A 14,184-nucleotide genomic window follows, 5' to 3' on the forward strand; every position below is an offset into this window, starting at 1 on the left:
ATTGCAAAGTACGGTAATTGTAGAAAGTCCCATTCTATGGCTCACCAGTCACAATTACTGGCTGGCACTCGCTCTGCTGTCGTTCCCAAGTGGAGCAATTAACGTACAGCTTGCAGGTGAAATGATTACTTTGAGAAGACCCCATGGAAGTTGACGATTTCTGAACATGCACATCGTTTAATTAAATGCACAAGTACCGACCTGTTCCCCGAAGAATGTTAATATCCAAACCTCCTCTCGATTCATTATTTCTAGAAGAGCATTTGATTGCTCTTTCCTTGATGGATGCAGCCGGTATATTAAGCTACCTTCCGAAGGTCTTCGGATTGATTCCAAGCATATGTTTCTTCAGATGTATTAAAATCCGACAACTTTATAAGAGGCTGGAAGCTGTTGGTGAACTTTCTACGTGTTAAATACAATAACAGATGGTTAACAGAGGGATCTGAAGTAGTGGTGGGTTCCTCCCGGTTCGGCCTGGTTCTCCCAATGAAATGATGTCACCGAACCAGTTCTGCTCCCTGCTTCCCCGTGCCCCCCCGTTATCCCCCATCCACCCCCCGCGTTATTCTTACCTTTTATTTGGCCCCACCCCCAATCTATTGCTGTCTCCTGAATCACAGCTGATGGCTAGAGGGAAAAAAACTGTTTAAACTCTTGCCGTGGGGCTTCAAAGGGCCGTCCTACAGCTGATCAGTGTTAAAAGCAAACAAATGAGTCGGGTCGTAAGTGCGAGGACTGGTCGTAAAAAAACAAAACAAATGAGTAGACCAGTGCCTGCAAAAATATATGAGTAGACCATTGCCTGCAAAAAATAAATGGGTAGATTGGTACAGCTCTGCAAGCAATTAAAAGCCTGGTAGACCAGTACCTCTGCTAAATCCTAAATAATTGTCACATGACCATCAAGCCACACCCACAAAATAAGCCACGCCCACAGAACCGGTAGTAAAAAATTTTAGAACCCACCCCTGATCTGAAGAGATAGTGCCATGATGGCAAACTTATGGCACACGTGCCGGAATTGGCACGCAGAGCCACCTCTCCGGGCACGCCAACTGTCGCCCGGGTTCAAGTATGCACAAGCGCACCGGCCAGCTGGTCTTCGCACTCGCAGGACCACCGGAAACCGGAAAAGCAGATCCATGGCTGGCATGTGAGCACCGGGAAGCTGAGCTTCCAGTTTTGCCAGAAAGCGCGCACCTGTCCCTGCACACACCCCCATGCCCAGCTGAGCCGTGCGATCATCAGAGGCTGTTTTTTTTCTGATGTGCACACGCGTGCACGAAGACCAGCTGGCCGGCGTGTCCATGCCTGCCAGGGATCTGCTATTCTGGTTTCCGGCGCTCTCGTGCGTACACACCAGGGAACAGCTCTTTCGGTTTTTGGTGTGTCCCCCCCCAGGTGCGCACACACTCCCGTTTCGGCACTTGGTGCTGAAAAGGTTCGCCAACATTGGTATAGTGTAATGTTTGGGCTAACCTGTTGACTTTCTCTTTTTTTTAACATATATATTATCAGTGGTGGGATTCAGCCGGTTCGCACCACTTCAGGAGAACCGGTTGTTAAATTTCTGAGCAGTTTGGTGAACTGGTTGTTGGAAGAAATCATTAGGGCAGAGAACCGGTTGTTAAATTACTTGAATCCCACCACTGTATATTATGATTCGAGGTTGGGTCAATTTGATTATTAGACAGACTTTAAATAAATAAGCAATAATAAACAAACAATATTAAATAAACCAATATTCCTCATCTGGAATATTGGTTTATTTAATATAGTATTTTTGTTTAAAAAACTTATAACTATTCTTCATAAATTCTTTTTCATCTCGGTAGGTTATTGTGCACAGATTATCTTAATAATTCAGTTGTGTTGTAGTAAGTAAGACTTATAGTAAGTCTTCAACCCTTCTTCTTGCAATAAGCTTATTGGAAAGCTTATAATTATTTGGAGACCCATTATGTAAGGAGAGAGGAATCTATCTATTTTCTTTTAATTTATTTTTAAGTTTCCAGCCAGGATGGATTGTTTATGTTTAATGTTAGATCTATTGATATTTGTTTTTTTCCTCCCTTACACAAGAATTTTTTTTCTCTTGGTTAGTGTTGGATGTTCATTTTCCTGTTTTCCTGTTTTGTATTTTATTCTTGTTGATAGAAGAAAATAAATCAGATGTATTAAAATTCTAGCTGTGAAAACAGCAGGACACAGGTGCTTGGGAGAATTATTGGTTGGAGACTTAAGGTCTACAATGCAACTGAATTATATAGATAATCTGTGCATAATAACCTACAGGAATGAAAAAGAACGTTTGAAAAAAATATTTTTCGGAAAAGGCACTATGGAAGGATATTTGTTTTTCTGTTGGCCCAAGTCACTTCCTTTAAATTATTAAAGAACTGGCTTCTGAAGCAGATTGTCTTTTTTTTTCCAGTTTTATTCTGAATAGAAAATCTATATAAAATTAGTTATTTTTCCTTCAAGACCTGTAAGTATTGCAAATAATTTTAATAGGCTGACAGCTCGTGACTTTTGAGTTTCTAATGGCAGGTGCTTGATTTAGAATATCAGTTCCCCCATCAGTTTGGGGAAGGGGTTCTTCTGAATTTGGGCTGTAAATTAGTTGGTAGGTCACAAGATAACAATATTAGCTTTCTCTTCATACGTCACAGTTTAATAAGAGCTGAAGAGAGTAGCTTCAGCTGTTATTTAGCTATTAGCTCATCTGATTAGCCTACACAATAGCAAAAACTCGGTATTTTGGTAAACTCTGGTAGTATTGTTTTGAGACAGCTATAACCTACCAAAGTAGATGCTACAGTAGTGGCCAAAATTGTGGAAAGCTTTTGGGAAAAGTGTATTTTCTAAAATTAGCTAATAACACCACTTTTTTTTTGGAGTAGTACCATAAAATTATGTATCAATGGAAAGATAATTTAATCAAGAATGTAATGCAGTGGTGAAATCCAAGTTTTTTTTACTACCGGTTCGGTGGGTGTGGCATGGCGGGCATGGAGTGGCTTGGTGGGCGTGGCTTGGTGGGCATGGCAGGGGAAGGATACTGCAAAATCTCTATTCCCACCCCACTCCAGGGGAAGGATACTGCAAAATCTCCATTCCCACCCCACTCTGGAGCCATCCAGAGGTGGTATTTGCCGGTTCTCTGAACTACTCAAAATTTCCGCTACCAGTTCTCCAGAACCTGCTGGATTTCACCCCTGATGTAATGCAATAGCTTTTATGAAGGATTTGCTATTAGAATAGTAGTTACAGTATAAAGAAGAAAAGTGAAACACGTAGAAAAAAACGAGATATACAAAAATGATCACCATGTCAGTTCATACTTAGTTGGGTAACCTTTAGCATGAATGACGGCCTTACAACGTCTTCCCATGGAGTGAACCAAGTCTTTTAAGTTCTGCAGCTGTTCTCATGTGAAACCAAGATCGAATGATGGCTTCTATTAACTGGGTTTTATTGCTGGGTCGCTTCTGACTAACAAGTTTCTTTCGTCAGCTCCATCGATTTTCAATTGAGTTAAGGTCTGGGCTATTCCCAGGCCATTCCAGCAGTGGAATAGGATTATCTTGAAACGTCAAAAAAAAAAGGGGGGGGGGGTCCATCAAACCTCAAAAATACACTTTCCCCAAAAGGTTTCCACAATTTTGGCTTCTTTCCCCTAGATCTGCAATCTTTCTCCTAAGGATTAGTTAAAAACCTTCTCTACCTCATTTTTAAATCAGGTCAGAGGATAACAATATTAGTTTTCTCTTCATAAGCCACAGATTAATAATAGCTGAAGGCAGAAGCCGAGTTTAATCTAGATTTCTATTTCCATTCATCATAGAAACCAGTGGCGGGTTTCAATTTTTTTTACTACCGGTTCTGTGGGTGTGGCTTGGTGGGCGTGGCTTGGTGGGTGTGGCTTGATGGGCGTGGCAGGGGAAGGATACTGCAAAATCTCCATTCCCTCCCACACTTCAGGGGAAAGTTACTGCAAAATCCCCATTTCCTCCTGATCAGCTGGGACTTGGGAGGCAGAGAATAGATGAGGGCGGGGCCAGTCAGAATTTTTACTACCGGTTCTCCGAACTACTCCAAATTTCCGCTACCGGTTCTCCAGAACTGGTCAGAACCTGCTGAAACCCACCTCTGATAGAAACCCATCTTAATTGTGGGCTAGTTTTTAGATCCACAACCTCTGATTAACACTGCCCAAACAAGCTGAGTCTGTGGACTGACAATGTAAGATGATTTTTCTTCTTCTTCTTCTTTTGATTAATTTCTTCCACTGGTTTAAGTTGTTTAATGATAGGGCATCAGTGGTGGGTTCCTCCCGGTTCGGTCCAGTTCGGCCGAGCCGGTAGCGGTGCCGATATGACGTCACCGAACCGGTTCTCCCTTCCCCCGCCCTCCCACCCCCCCACTCCCCCACGTTATTCTTACCTTTTATTTGGTCCCACCCCCAATCTATTGCCGCCTCCTGAGTCCCAGCTGATGACTAGAGGGAAAAAAAACTGTTTAAACTCTTGCCGGGGGGCTTCAAAGGGCCGCCTTACAGCTGATCAGTGTTAAAAGCAAACAAATGAGTCGGGTCGTAAGTGCGAGGACTGGTCGTAAGTGCGAGGACCTTCCAGAAATGACTCTGACCAGCTAGCCACGCCCACCTAGACACATGACCTCCAAGCCACACCCACAAAATAAGCCACACCCACAGAACCGGTAGTAAAAAAAAATTAGAACCCACCCCTGTAGGGCATGTTTATAGTAGCAAGAAAAAGGAGTCCCAAAATCGCTTTTTCAAAAAGAACTGGACTTCTTTTGTTTTTCCTTGAAGACCTTTCACTTCTCAGCCAAGAAGCTTCTTCAGTTCTGACTCAATGGTAAGAGGATGGAAAGATTTATATTCGTTGCAGTCATCTGGTCATTAGCACTCTCTCTGAGAGTAGAGTCATTGAGGCCACCTGGAGGTTTATCTGTGTCCTCAGGGTCACCTGAGTAGTGCAAATGGGTGTGGAGCCTTCTTGGAACTACTGAAAGGACTGTGTTGTAGACCGGAGATAGATGATGTCGTATCCCTCCCCGTCCGTTGAGAGAGGGCTGTTCAATTTTGACAAAGATGGCCTCTTTGACCCCTCTTTCAAACCAGCCGTCCTCTCTGTCTAAAATGGGGACTTTGCTGTCTTCAAAAGAGTGGCCTTTGTCTTGTAAATGCAGATGGACTGCTGAATCTTGTCCTGATTGGCTTGTCCTCCTATCTTGTGCTGTGCGTTTGTTGAAGCTACTCCATAAATGACCAGTTTACCTCTTTCCCTCTTCTTTTCAGTTTTACAGGAGATTCCAAGTTAGCTTCCAGTATGCGCTACGTAGAAACACAGTCTATGCAAATTGGAGCGTCGTATATGATTCAGTTCAACTTGGTGATGGGCTGTGGCCAGCAGTACACGCCCCACATGGACAATCAGGTGAAATTGGAATACTCCACTAATCATGGCCTTACTTGGCATCTGGTTCAAGAGGTAAGTCTGATTAAGGGAGATATTTCTTCACAGAGAACATATGTGAAATCTGTCTGTCTATCATCTATCTCCATCTTATTTATCTCTGTCTGTCTGTCTATCATCTATATCATCTATCTATCTGTCTATCATGTATATCATGTATATCACTTATCTATCTATCTATCTATCATCTATCTGTCTGTGTATCTATCATCTACCTCTATAATCAATCAATTTATATCATCTATATCATTTATCTATCATCTCTCTATATCATCTATCTTCTATCATTTATCTATATCTTTCTATCTATCTAATCTATATCAATTTATATCATTTATCTATCATCTATATAATTTATCTATCATTTTATATCATTTATATCTATCGATCGATCAATCGATGGATCGATCTATCATCTATTTCTCTCATCTATTTCTATTATCTATATCATCTATATCAATCTATCTATCATCTATCTATCGTCTATATCTATATCATTTATCTCTTTCATCTATCTGTGTATCTATCATTTATCTCTAACATCTATCTATCTAATCTACATCATCTATCTAATTTATCTCTATCATCATTTATATCTATCTATTTGTCTGTCTATCTATCTATCTATATCTATATCATTTATATCGATCGATCGATCATCTATTTCTATCATCTATTTCTCTTTATCATCTATATCATCTATATTGATCTATCTATCATCTATTTCTATCATCTATCATCTATATCATCTATCGTCTATATCTCTATCATTTATCTCTATCATCTATCTGTCTGTGTATCTTTTTTTTTTTTAATTTGATTTATATGCCGCCCTTCTCCGGGCGGCTTACAATGCGTTAAGCAATGTATCTATCATCTATCAAGTATCTATCATCTATCTCTCTCATCTATCTATCTATCTAATCTATATCATCTATCTAATTTATCTCTATCATCATTTATAACTATCTATCTATCTGTCTTTCTATCATCTATATCATTTATATCTATCTATCATCTATCTATCATCTATATCATTTATATCTATCTTCTATATTTATTTCATTTATCTCTCATCTATCTGTCATCTATCTCATCTATCTGTCTGTTTGTCTGTCTGTCTATCTATCATCTATCATGCAATAGTGGAATAATAGATAAAGCTGCATAACCAAAGTTTCACAAATTCATTTTCAGTCAAAAATAGAAACTAATGGGGGAATTGTGACAACTGTAGAAAGTGATTTAGCCAGAAGTCAACATACATTTACAGGTTTAGCTCACATGTAAGATTAAATCATGATTATGTGCGGATATCTTTTCAAGCTTCTGATTGAAGAGAACCTTCTTGAATTGTGGTTATAAACAAATTAGAACTGTACATTTCTTATTTAGTGCTAACTCTTGTTTATTATTGTCTCCAAAAATGGCACATTATAATGTCTATATTTTTGAACAAATAACTTTTATTGATGGCTTAGAGATAGCATAGCGCCCAAATTATCTTGTTACAATTATGCATTTAGTTGATCAACATATATATCATTTCCCCTGCACATTTTTCAATCATTTCAACTTCATTATATTTCCATAAATAAGAAACAGGTTTGCTCTGGCCCCCAAATCATGGAATCTGAAATATAAAATGTTTGTACCCTGTTTCCCTGAAAATAAGACCCAACTGGAAAATAAGTCCTAGCATGATTTTTTAGGATGCTGGTAATATAAGCCCTATCCCCAAAATAAGCCCCAGTTAAGATTGTCAGCCAGATGGGTGCATTTAGTACCGTATTTCCCCAAATATAAGACCTAACCAGAAAATAAGCCCTAATGCATCTTTTGGAGCAAAAATTAATATAAGACCTGGTCTTATTTTCGGGAAAACATGGTAAATAATACTGAAGTTAGCAGTGCTTGCACAAAATAATGTTGCTTCAATGCCTGGTCAAATGTTTTATTTGTGCACCAGGGAATTAAACAATACTGCAGTTCATTATAATATCTTCATATTAATTTTCATGTATTTGTATGTTTCCTTAAGGAATGCCTTCCAAGCATGCCCAGTTGCCAAGAATTTACTCCAGCAAGTATCTACCACTCCAGTGAATATACAAAGTGGAGAAGAATCACAGTCCTTTTACCCCAGAAAACATGGTAATAGTGTAACTACTTAGGTTTTTGTACGTACGTAGAGATATAGTTGTGTTTCAAGCTTGAATGCATATTACTTAGCAAACATATTGTTTGAAGCTAAAATAATTCCTTTTTTTTTTCTTGGTACAGTCACTTGAATGCATCTCTTCCTTCTTATTTTTCTTCTGTTTTTTTTTTCCTTCAAATGATGCCAACATTTTATGAGATATGCCCAGGATGAAAAGAAAAATTGAATAATTCTGGCAGCTAAGCCAAAACTTTGGAAAGTTTTCAGGGTCTTTATCAATCATAGCTATTTCCAGCAGACATTGATAGGGATCAGAATTTAAATTCACCTGGCCCTCTTCCCTTTTTCCTTTCTTTTGTGAAGGACTAAATGAATTTACAAAAGAAATCTGACCTTAATGTGAATGGAACCTCGAAAGATCTTGCAAGTTCAGGGAGATCCCATCTTTAAGTAATGCATGTGCTTCAAATTCAGCTGGGATCCAAACCCCAAAAGCGCTTTTTCAAAAGTCAACTGGACTTTCTTTGAAGACATTTTGCTTCTCATCCAAGAAGCTTCTTCAGTTCTGAATGAATGGTGGAGAATGGAAGGTTCCACATCAGTGGTGAAATCCAATTTTTTTTTATTACCAGTTCTGTGGGCGTAGCTTGGTGGGCGTGGCAGGGGAAGGATACTGCAAAATCTTCATTCCTACCCTACTCCAGGGGAAGGATACTGCAAAATCCCCATTCCCTCCCCACTCCTGGGGGAAGGATATTGCAAAATCTCCATCCCCACCCCACTCTGGGGCCAGCCAGAAGTGGTATTTGCCGGTTCTCCAAACTGCTCAAAATTTCTGCCACCGGTTCTCCAGAACCTGACAGAACCTGCTGGATTTCAGCCCTGTTCCACACCCATTTGCACCATTCAAGTGACACCCCCCCCCGTGGGCCCAGATAAACTTCCAAGTGGCCTCAATGACTCCCAGAAAGAGGGCTAAAGACCAGAGGACTGCAAAGAATATAAATCCTTCGGTCAGAACTGAAGAAGCTTCTTGGATGAGAAGCGAAACGTCTTCAAGGAAAAAAACAAAGTCCAGTTGCCTTTTGAAGAAGCACCTTTGGGACAACCGTGATCTGGATGACTGAGAATCCCCAGAGACATTTGCAATCCCAATATTTCTCCATCCTCCTTTCCCTGCACCCCAAGAGTTCAGATCAGTGGTAAAATGCTACTGGCTCCCACAGGTTCCCATGAACCGGTAGTAAAAAAGAAGCTACAGGTTCCTCCAAACGGGTGTTTCCGATGATGTTGTGGCCCGCCAGCGGCCTGCACGGATTGTGGCTGATCCCGATGAGGAGGAGGCTGGTGTGGTGTCGCGCCAGCAGCCTGTGCAGCCGGCGCTCAAGTCGGTCAGCGAGGTGGCTGAAGAAGATGTGGTGCTAGAGGCAGACATTCAGCCAGGGCCTCCAGAGGCTCCTTCAAGTGAAGAGAGTGAAGTGGAGGAGCCTCTTCTCAATGCTCGAGCACGCAGGGCTGCCAAAAGGCAGGAGTGGTTACTCAGGAGGAAGAGGTCTCCTCGAGTATAAGGCTTGGGGCTAATTGGCCACTCCCTTAGCCTATTTAAGTTTGCACACAGCTGGCAAACGTTGCAGGAAACAACGCATGTTTGTCCGGTCGCATTTGAGAGTGACGTTTCCTTGCAAACCTGGTTTCTGGCCTAATTGCCAACTCTTGTAAGCCTTTATCTAATCTTTGGAATTCCTGGCAGGCTGTTAAGGACATTTTTAGTAATAGCCTGCATTTGAAAAAAGACTGTTTGTAGTAAACAGAGTTGTTTAGAGTTTTGTGTGTGCTACATTTCTTGGGTTCCGTAGCTGGGGCAGAAGAGATGATCAGCTGTGCCACGCGGTTTAAAATCGCTAGGAAGCAGGAAATCCTGCTTTTTTTTTTCCAGTGCAAAGCGCGTGTTTGACGCATATTGCGCATGTGTGGCCAGCAAACCGGTGTCAAACCAGTTCAGATTTCACCACTGGTTCAGATGTCCTTGTCACGAATTGTCATCAATACCTTGTTAGTTTTTCAGCAACATATGTACCTGCAGGACATCTGAGCCAAACGAGATTGCTGGACTGTCCTTTTTATGACCGGAATCTGCCATATTAGAAAATATATGGCATTTGGTAACTTGTCCTGGAACGTATCAGCCACATGCACCTGTTTTCTGGACTTTATTGTACATGACTTATATGTTTCTGACGCTGATGGAAATTAATTTCATTTTTATGGAAGGCATTAACATAAGAACTGGCTTAATGAGATGCAAGCAGCTGCCAGTTGCTGCCTTCATCAACAAATCAACACCAAACATCTGATCTGCCGGATAATTAGATAAATGTAATTAACAGTTAACTCAGAAGGTAGAAAAACATAATTTGATTGGCTCTCGGTCCTTTGGCCTCCTTTATTGTGTTTTAAAAAGGTAGCACTTACTCTGAATTTATTGAGAAAACATCACTTGTGCTTTGCTTGAAGTGGAATTTGTTTGTTTCACTTAAAAATTGCAGTGATTTAAGGCTGTCTAGTAACAAAGAGCCTTGATAGTACAGTGGTTTAGTGCACCCTGTTATTAACATAGCTGCCTGCAATTTCTGCTGGTTCGAATCTCTCCAAGGCTCAAGGTTGACTCAGCCTTCCATCCTTTCTAAGGTAGGTGAAATGAGGACCCAGTTTGTGGGGGCAATAAGCTGACTTTGTATAAAATATACAAAAGAATGAAGGCTATTGCTTAACGCATTGTAAGCCGCCCTGAGTCTCCGGAGAAGGGCGGCATATAAATCAAATTTAAAAAAAAAAAAAAACCATGAGGAAAGCAGGAATATGACATCAACTTAATTGAATAGGAAGTGGAATAGAACAGAACAGAACAGAACAGAACAGAATAGAATAGAATAGAATAGAATAGAATAGAATAGAATAGAATAGAATAGAATAGAATAGAATAGAATAGAATAGAATAGAATTTTTTATTGGCCAAGTGTGATTGGACACACAAGGAATTTGTCTTGGTGCATATGCTCTCAGTATATAGCCTACACCTTATACAGGTAGTCCTTGACTTATGAGCACAATCAAGCCCAAAATTTATGTTGTTAAGTGAGACATTTGTTAAGTGAGTTTTTGACCCACTTTTGCGACCTTTCTTGCCACCGTTGTTAAGTGAATCCCTGCAGTTGTAAAGTTAGTACCTCGGGATCGTCGTAAATATGAAACAGTTGCCAAGCATTTGAATTCTGATCACATGACCCCGGGGGATGCTACAAAAGTTGTAACTGTGAAAAACGGTCATAAGTCACTTTTTTTCAGGGCCGTTGTAACTTTTGAACAGTCAACTAAATGAACTGTCGTAAATGGAGGACTACCTCAAATCGCCAGTTTGTTCTGAAAACTTTGCCCACAGAAGTTGTAGAACAGATTCCTTACATTTTCACTTGGGAAGATTCTCCAACAACATAAATAATTTTTTTTAAAAAAAACACATTTAAATAACGCATTTTCTAAAATACCTGCAGTTGTTTTATTTTTTAAACATGTTTTTTTTAAACATATTCTCAAGATGAGGAACAATACAATTAAACAAGATAAAGCACTTCAAATTGAAAGCCAAACTGCATTTGATATGCAAACACTGTTGTGTGTTTGCCTCTGGGTTTCAAATGATAAAAAGAGTTTGTGGGTTATTCTCTTTTAGCGTCAATAATATGAATTGCAGCTTGTTCAATGAGCTGTGTTGGTCCTTTGAAGGCTGCAATAACTTTTGAGATGCTATTGTAAAACCTCCATAGAGAAGAGTCAATGATCTATTATCTTCACATCATTGACAATATAAATACTGCAAGTTTCGGATTTGCTTATTCTAAGTGTAGCTTGGGACTCCTTTATATATGAATAACCAGTGTGATTCTAGATTGATTAAAATTAGTCATTTATAACCATTGTGAGCTACTCTATGATATACTCCTTCCTACAGGAATATTAAATCTACAGTAGTGGCCAAAATTGTGGAAATCTTTGGGGAAAAGTGTATTTGTGAGATTTGATGGCTAATAATACCACTTTTTTTTTTTTTGGAGTTTCAAGATAATCCTATTCCACTGCTGGAATGGCCTGGGAATAGCCCAGACCTTCACCCAATTGAAAATCTATGGAGCCGACTAAAGAAACTTATTTTTTATTTTTATTTTTTTTAATTTTTATTTATTTTTATATGCCGCCCTTCTCCGGAGACTCAGGGTGGCTTACAATGCGTTAAGCAATAGCCTTCATACTTTTGTATATTTTATACAAAGTCAGCTTATTGCCCCCACAACTGGGTCCTCAATTTACCCACCTTAGAAAGGATGGAAGGCTGAGTCAACCTTGAGCCTGGTGAGAATTGAACTCGCAGTAATTGCAGGCAGCTGGATGTTAAATGCTGCCATAGTAGGAGGCATTAGCCTCCTACGCCACTCAGGCTCCTGTTAGTTAAACTTGTTAGTCATAAGTGACCCAGCAATAAAACCCAGTTAATAGAAGCAATCCTTCAATCTTGGTTTCACATTCTAACAGCTGCAGAACTAAAAGACTTGGTTCCCTCCATGGGAAGACATTGTAAGGCCGTCATTCATGCTAAAGGTTACCCAACGAAGTATTCACTGACATGCTGATAATTTTTGTATATCTCGTTTTTTCTATGGTGATCATTTTTGTTTATCTCATTTTTTCTACGTGTTTCACTTTTCTTCTTTATACTGTAACTGCTATTCTAATAGCAAATCCTTTGTAAAAGTTATTGCATTACATTCTTGATTAAATTATCTTTTTACTGATATATAATTTTATGGTACTACTCTCCCAAAAAGTGGTGTTATTAGCTAGTTTTAGAAAATACACTTTTCCCAAAAGCTTTCCACAATTTTGGCCACTACTGTAGACAACTAGGCCTACACATTAATATATACATACATAAGAATGTCTTCAATATTTTCTCCTGAAAAACAGTAATTGAAAATTGACTGGAAAATTCCATCCAAGGGGTGGGGGGAGTTTATTTTATTTTTCAGTTTTAAAAGTTGGGGCAATAAAGATGGTCTAGAATAATTCAGCTGTAGGAAGCTAACGAAGCAACATTATTCGCAAGTGATGGTCATTGAGAATTTCTGGGAGTTCAAGCTTATTTTCCTGGATTCGTTTCCTTAACTTCTAAGCTGTCCTTTTTGTATGACTGCCTAAAGAATGATTTTTAAAAAACCAATGGCTTTAATGTTTAATGCTCCTTTCTGAAGTATTTGAATGACAATACAGGCAAATGTTGTAAGTTTTTTCTTATACCGAAGCTTGTATATTATAGAGAGCATTATTGAATAGCCAAAATGCTATTCAAATTCCTGTTTGTCAGATGAGTGTCTGATTATTAATAATGAAACACAATTGACAAAACAAGGGTCTGACTGAATCTTCTGAGTTTAAAAGCGTTTAGGAAAGAATAAACAATAATAATGGCAAATACCTTTATAAGTTGGTTGTAGTAATGTCTATTATGAGCTTTCAGAATTTATTTTCAAATGGATAGGGTAGGGTAGGGTAGGGTAGGGTAGGATAGGATAGGATAGGATAGGATAGGATAGGATAGGATAGGATAGGATAGGATAGGATAGGATAGGACAGGACCTCGGTGGCGCAGTGGATAGAGTGCAGTACTGCAGGCCACTTCTGCTGACTACCGGCTGCCTGCAATTTGGCAGTTCAAATCTCACCAGCCTCAAGGTTGACTCAGCCTTCCATCCTTCCGAAGTCGGTCAAATGAGGACCCAAATTGTTGGGGGAAAGATACTGACTGTGTAAACCACTTAGGATAGAATAGAATACCAATAGCACTTAGACTTATATACTGCTTAACAGTGCTTTACAGCCCTCTCTAAGCAGTTTACAGAGTCAGCCTCTTTCCCCTCAAACAATCTGGGTCCTCATTTTACCCACCTTGGAAGGATAGAAGGCTGAGTCAACCTTGAGCCTGGTAAGATTTGAACTGCCAAATTGCAGGAAGCCAGCAGAAGTAGCCTGTAGTACTGGACTCTAACCATTGCACCACCGTGGCTAGAATAGAATAGAATAGAATAGAACAGAACAGAACAGAACAGAACAGAACAGAACAGAACAGAACAGAACAGAACAGAACAGAATAGAATAGAATCTGGAAGGGACCTTGGAGTCTTGTAGTCCAGCCCCCTGCTCAAACAGGAGAACCTATACTATTTCAGATAAGTGGTTGTCTTAAAAATCTTCTTCTTAAAAATCTCCACTGATGGAGTGCCCATGATTTCTGAAGGCAAGCTAAGCTACAATGGAAGGCATTTGATACACCAGTGTAAATATTATTTTTAAAAAAATTAATTTAGAGTCAAGACAACGTTATGAGGATAGAGTCTTCTTGCAATGCTACTGAATTACGTAACCACATTCAACTAATTCTTTCCATTGCTTTAATCTAGAATTTAA

The 14,184-nt window shown here is 39.6% G+C and overlaps 1 protein-coding gene across 1 annotated transcript in view; it reads left to right on the forward strand.

Moving 5' to 3' along the window:
* RELN (reelin) overlaps positions 1 to 14,184 on the forward strand; it is a 290,109-nt gene that overhangs the window by 151,643 nt on the left and 124,282 nt on the right. The window contains exons 19-20 of the mRNA XM_070947738.1: positions 5,330 to 5,522; positions 7,549 to 7,661. Of these exons, the coding sequence (XP_070803839.1) occupies positions 5,330 to 5,522; positions 7,549 to 7,661 (306 nt within the window). The remainder of the gene's footprint in view (positions 1 to 5,329; positions 5,523 to 7,548; positions 7,662 to 14,184) is intronic.

The sequence above is a fragment of the Pituophis catenifer genome, unplaced genomic scaffold (genome assembly GCF_029215685.1).
Source record: "Pituophis catenifer annectens isolate HBS135680 unplaced genomic scaffold, rPitCat1.0.hap2 SCAF_7, whole genome shotgun sequence".
NCBI lineage: Eukaryota > Metazoa > Chordata > Lepidosauria > Squamata > Colubridae > Pituophis > Pituophis catenifer.